Raw genomic sequence first — 6409 nt, forward strand, 5'->3', positions numbered from 1 at the left:
AATGTGCGGTATTCACAAAGAGGAAGCAAAGATCTCTGAGTTGCCGTTTTAGAGCTCTGTGACAAGGAAACACAGTGGGAACGGATGTTGTCTGAGAGAAGCTTGCTGGTGGTGACACCTGGAAAGGAAGGGTAATGGGCCTAATTTGCAAGGGAGAAATAGCCCAGTATCTGCAACTTGGCTGGAAGCTGTTCTTCACTACTTAAACCTCTGTTCTGCATGCAGACACCTAAACCTTTTGAACCACCTGACATGGATTGTGCTTGGGGCACCCACCCCTACCTTCTCATCACCCAGGCCTTCACCTCTGTACAGCTCTTCTCCGACACTAGTCTTCCTCTGCTAGCAGAGCAGTTCATCCCTGACATAGCGTAGGCCCTTGGGCCTTGACTCAAAGCCCACTGAAGTCATGACTCCTTCCCCTGACTTTAACAAGTTCTGGGTAAGGCCGTCCATCGTCATTACAGACAAATGCAAACGTTTAGCATCGACACTCTAAACAAAAGCCAACGTGTAGGAAAAACCGAAATGCATTCCCCTCTAACAGCCAACTGCAGACACGTACATTTTGCACATCAGACATAGAGAGTCATCAGCCAAAGCTGAATTTCCTGGCCTTCTCCCATCAATGCAGAAAAGGTTAACGGAAGTCTTCATGATCTGTTACCCTAGGGGTTGTCTGAAATGCAAACTACAGTCCAGCCCTATTGCAGCTAAGCTATTTGTTTCTTGTAACAGTCACATGCCAGACTGAGAGCACCTCGGCAGGTGCACGCTTATGCATGACAAGCACAGCATCTTGACCTTTGATGCAGGCCAGGAGAAAGCAAACTTCAAAGTCAGGAAAGCTCCACATTTATGAAGGCTGCTGAAGTGCGGATGGGGCCTGGATTCCCCACCCTTGCCCAAAATCCACCCGAACTTCCATTGTCCATACCTCAAGTTAATGCATCCCAACAAAACATTGATTTATCATTGCTTAACTGTACAAAGAAACCTCTGAGAGTCATAAATGGGGAATAACCTCTATGTAATTGGGCTCCCTCACTAGTCCTTGTGGTCACAAACTGGAGGCATTGAATGATAGGTGTACCCTGCAGCCTATAGGAGAATATGGGAAGCAGAGCTTAAGCCAGAAGAGGCTGCTCTGATGCTGGGGGCCCCGAAGGCCCTCCGAACAAAGGGAGCATCAATTCCTGCCCCATATGGGGATGGTGGCACTCAGAACAATGGGCACAATGTTTAAATTACAGGCTCACTGAACACACACAATCAAATGCGGTTGCCCTTTCAGATGAAGTTTACCTGGTGCTGCTGCCACTAGAACTCGCAGGGAAGTACCCTACAAATACAGCACTGAACGTCTGGACCCCAGATGGCCATAGGGAAACGGCAGTCAAACAGATGCCACTTTTATCTGATCCTCTAAGGAGGGACACACACAGCCAGGGAAGGGCGGGAGGCTCTGCAGATGGGAACACAGTGTGAACATGAAACGCGCACACGCACAAAAAATTGCCATAAGGATGGGTGATCGGTTTTCATGGGTTTGTCCCTTAAATTTTGAAAGAAAACAGAACTTAAGTGAACTTTACAGGGGAAAAAAGCAGTAAGGAATAGGTATTGTTGCACCTAAATCTGCAGGCAGATGCAGAGTGATAAAGCATAACTTTGGCAAATAACTCATGAGCCTGCTCAAGCGCTTTTGTAAATCCCAGACACGTGCCTACATCTTTAGGTACAAAAATACCTTCAGAGATCTGGCCCCAGATCCTCACCTCCCAAATTCTAGACTTACTGATTATAACCCTCCTGTCTATGAAAGAGGTTACAAGCTCAAGGGTGCCTGAACTACCTCTCACAAGTTTATTCCCAGTACTGATATCCACCTCAAATGCTTTAAACGGCATTTACTTCACACCACAGGGTTTCCTTCTCCGCGCACTGACTGCACATTGCCACCGGCCTGATCTTTACAGACACATGAATAGCTCTTCCATTTCATGCTGCATAGCAATTTTTTATTGGTACTGGGCCTTTCCAGCCCAAGTAATCCTTTTGTCAGAGCCATAGAGAGAAACAACCATTTACAAGTGGGGGGCACGAGATCTCCCAACCTATACTTAATTGCCTTGCACCCATCCATAAATTAAAACAAACTGCGTATCAAGGTTAGGCCACGCTCTGTTTCTTTAGTAATAATCACGAGAGGCCAAAACAAACTGAAGTCAGGTCTCAGTTGGAGTCTGACGTCATTGCGACACGGACAAAACCTTAAATGCATGTTTCCGACCGATGTCGTTTTAGTTCAGAATCCGAACTGGGCATCACTTCCCTCCTTGGCAGTCTATTCACCAGCCCAGTTTTGCCTTTCAAATAAAAACACGATTCTGCTTACCCTCCTACAGAACAACCTTCAAACTTTTACTGGGGTTTCTGGCTCTGCATTGAGCAATTCAGCTTTTTGTCTAAAAGCATATCGATGGCACGAACTGTTAAATGCCAAATTAATGCTATGCCTGGACCCATGCCATCTGCCCAGGCAGGAGCTGTGTTTGCAAAATGAAATGGCTCAAATGCCTTGAATTAAATTTTTGGTTAATACAGAACCAAGGTACCGGTGAATCCCACTGGTGAGGGAAGAATAATTTGTTCCCCACATTCAAAAATTCCTATTCTTGATAGGATGGGGTGTTCCTATTCAAAAATTGCACCTGCGGATCTGCAGCATCCCAGAACAAGGGAGCAGGAGAAGTATCAAAGTTTACGTGATATTGTATGCAGCTGTAGGCAGGCAGGCATCTGTAGTATCTGGGGAATTTATAATCTTCAAGTATGGATGAAGGGAGTTTTCTGGAGGTCTGTGGAGAACTGGCTGGTCACAGGGTTTGTCCTCTAGATGTTAAGCCACATGAAAGGAAGCCAAAACTACAGTGCCGACTGTCCTAATTCTCCCCATGTAGGCAACTGGACAAAGATTGTGGGATATCCACTGGGCAGGCACGTGGTTCAACCTCATTGTGAAAGGAAAATGATGATCTCCATGAAAAACAGCCACTCATTTTGATGCAGTCCGTGCTATGTGCAAGGCAGAAGGTGCAAAAGGCAAGCAGCCCGTACGGCCCCCAGCGAGAGCACTGCACTTCCGGTGTCTGTGAGTCAAAGGAATTAGCACGTCCTGACTCCGCCTGCCCTATCATTTAACACCCAGGAGGAAAGCAATATGTACAGCACACCAAAGGTGCTTTTAATAAGAGCAGCTATTAAAGAAAGCAGGAGCCGCAGATGCTTTACACTTGAGCGGAGTTGGAACAGATGGGTTGGTAAGTGGAGCACGGCAAACTTGCACCGAGGCGCCTCAGCCTACGCGGCAAGCTGAGGTTTTGTATTCCAGCTCCCACTCTCACCTTCAACAACTGAATCACTCGCGGCTCCACAAAAGGCAGCTGCAGTATTTTGTGGCTCTGGAGCTGGTATTTTTCAGGCAACAGGAATTCAAAACAAGGAAGTCTACTCTGAAGCCCAGTGCACTTTTTTTCCCCTTTGAGCCACATCTATCAGCTGTGGTCTTGGGCTGCGACTTACTGCAGGCCCTGCTCTGCAGCAGGAAGGCAGGGGAAATGTTTATCGTTGATTTTTTCACTGATTGTGTGTGTGTGTGTGTGTGTATTTCATCAGCTTCCTTCTGTAGTAACAGTTGCCACCTTGCTTCCAGATGGGAAGGGAAGCTCTAACTTTAGAGCTGGCACCAATTTTGTTTTTTGACTGATGTCTAGTGGTCCGACTCGGGCTGCTTGCACAGATGGAGTCACTAAAACTTGCAGATCTTCCTTCCCCAACTCATGCAGCATCCGTTAATTTGTGGGTGGAGGAAGTTCCTTTCTGATATTTAGCCAAGAGCCGGTACCTCTGAACTTGCTTATGATGTCTTAAAGCTTCCAGCACTTGCACTTCAGAGAGATGGTGCTGTCAAGGGTTGATCTCCTCTTGCCGGCTTTTATTTGGGGCTATAACCCTTCAGGGACAGCCTTAAGGGCAACTGCACACAGGTCACTGCTCTAATGGGTGTTATGCTAAGGCCAAGGTCTACCCTGGTGATGCCTCTTATCTGAAGCTGTGAAGATGTTGTAGAGTTAGTAGGGTCAGTGCAGCCATGGGGAATTCATTGAGGGAAGATGGGGTGAATGCCTCCATCTGTCTGCGTGCATCCAAGTGCCTGCCTAGCAAATGGATCTGCCACGCATAGCGCAGGCAAGAACATGAGACAAGGTCAGGGTCCTAAGAGGTCTCCAGCATTGGTTCTTACATAGGCAACCCAGGATTATCACCTGGCTCTGACAAAGCCTCCTGCCTCCATTTACTCCACAGAACTATGTCCTTTGTGACAAAGGGGAGAACCACTCAACGGGAACAGTCACAATCTCCCCAGACAAAACTGTAAGGGTCAGGTCAGACAACCCGAGAGATTTACGCTTAAAAAATGCATCACAGAAAATATTAAGTGTGGAAAGGTTTGTCCGCAACACTCAGAGGCCCGAGAAAGCTGTTCAGTCACCCTAATCACAGGAGAAGGGGAGAAATAATGAAGATCCCTCAGCTATTCATCAATCACCCTTGAACCACCCGTAGCTCCATAGCTGACCCTCTCCTGAACCGCATCCGTGTAAGATTCACAAGTGAGGAGCGCCCCGAAATCCCAGTGCCATCAGCGGTCAGTTCAACACTTTTGGGGAAAAAATTCTCAGAAGCGTCCTCACTTCAGCTGACGCCCTTTGGCACGTCTGAGAATAAATACCCCTTCCGCCTGATGATGCCTCTCATCCTCATTCTTATAAGGTCAGAGATCAAAAGAGCTGTATGTCCCCGGATCAGGAATTGCAACACATTCATGGTAAATACATGAATTGAACCGGATCCGTGCTTGATTTGGAAACACATTTTCCTTGAAAAGCGCTTGAGAACAATTGTGGACTTCGTAGGAGGTACCCATAACAAGCCAATACAATCCCACAGCCCTGCCATGTAGACTCCTTGATAAAGCACATTAAAACTTTCCAAGCACTAGAGTCAATTTTTTCCCTAGTGACGCCTATATTCTATTTAGAAACCTGTTCTTTCCCCCTGCTTAAGTCCATGGAAATTTCTCCACTGAATTCAATATAATGGCAGCAGGCCTGAAGCTGGTTGGGCCAATTCTGGCCGGATAAGACCACCCCCTTCACAATACCCACTGAAAGTCCTAAGGACCGTTATACTACCATTTCCCTCGCCCCCTAAAGGGAGAGAGATTGTCCAGCCTCCACAATACAGGTATGACAGAAGACTAAAAATCAGACATGGGATGGATGAGCTAAGGAAGCCCTGCCGGAATTACAGGGCAATGCTTTGAAATGAATTCTGGCTAGCACTGAATCGAATAGCAATATATACATCACATCTCTTACCTTATGCCTTAATGGAAGGACCTAGATCCAGGAGAGGGAAATAGCCCATACGGGAGACTTTGAAAGTTGGGTAATTCTGATAAACATTTCAAGCAGCAAAATCAGACATAATTCAGTGCTTCCTGGTTTTCTATATGACACCTTGCTTTAATCTCCCGCTGCACTGACACAACTGAACATGCAGCTGCCACGTTTGAACCCAGGACTGCCACTGCTGGGATTAGGCAGTTCCAATTGTTTTCAAGGCTGGTTGTTTGCTCATGCAAATCTTTTGGGTCGTTTCTCACTCTATTTGTTCTGAGGTTTTGTGTTTCCAAACCAATGCTGTGCTCATTTTAATTGCAGAGCTACTTTGGCACTATTCAGAGACTGTATTGGAGAAGGTCCCCGTCTCAGAAAAGCCAGGGAGGGTCATTTCGATTGTTTTAAGCATGCTGTTTTGTAAAAAAACCCATGAGTTTGGCCCAATGATTCATAAGGGGAATCTTCTCCCTCCAATAAAAGATTTAATCCTCTAATGAACTGCAGATTTTAACAATAGGATCTGAGCTAATAGAAGAGTTTGCCCCAGCTTATCCAGATGCTGGGAAAGCATTGAAAATTACCTCATCCATTGTACAGGAAAGGGGGGGAAAACCCCTCTGCACAAGACTTAAGTTTACGGAGGAAACAAAGGAATGACTCGATTCCAGAGTTTAGCTGCTATGGGAGTGCCTTGTGCTAGTTCGACCCTGTGCACTGAAACAATCAGACCCCGTTCCGCTTTACACAAGTTCACAAGTTGCTGCCAGTTCTTTTCTCCCTTTGTAATGGGCACAAAGGCATATCAAACTGCTTTTCACATTCACAAGCAACTAGACCAGCCTTACCTGTGCATTTCCTTGTAAATGCTTCATAGTCTGTTCCTTGGTCTCCAGGGACTATTGTGGACCCGTCATATTTAAAAGTCACCATTTGGGAAAGGG

At 46.4% G+C, this 6409-nt stretch overlaps 1 protein-coding gene across 1 annotated transcript in view; it reads right to left on the bottom strand.

The window, feature by feature from the left end:
• Positions 1 to 6409, bottom strand: part of COTL1 (coactosin like F-actin binding protein 1) — a 28314-nt gene that overhangs the window by 21045 nt on the left and 860 nt on the right. The window contains exon 2 of the mRNA XM_006022738.3: positions 6314 to 6396. Coding sequence (XP_006022800.1) covers positions 6314 to 6396 — 83 coding nt within the window. The remainder of the gene's footprint in view (positions 1 to 6313; positions 6397 to 6409) is intronic.

The sequence above is a fragment of the Alligator sinensis genome, unplaced genomic scaffold, assembly GCF_000455745.1.
Source record: "Alligator sinensis unplaced genomic scaffold, ASM45574v1 scaffold228_1, whole genome shotgun sequence".
NCBI lineage: Eukaryota > Metazoa > Chordata > Crocodylia > Alligatoridae > Alligator > Alligator sinensis.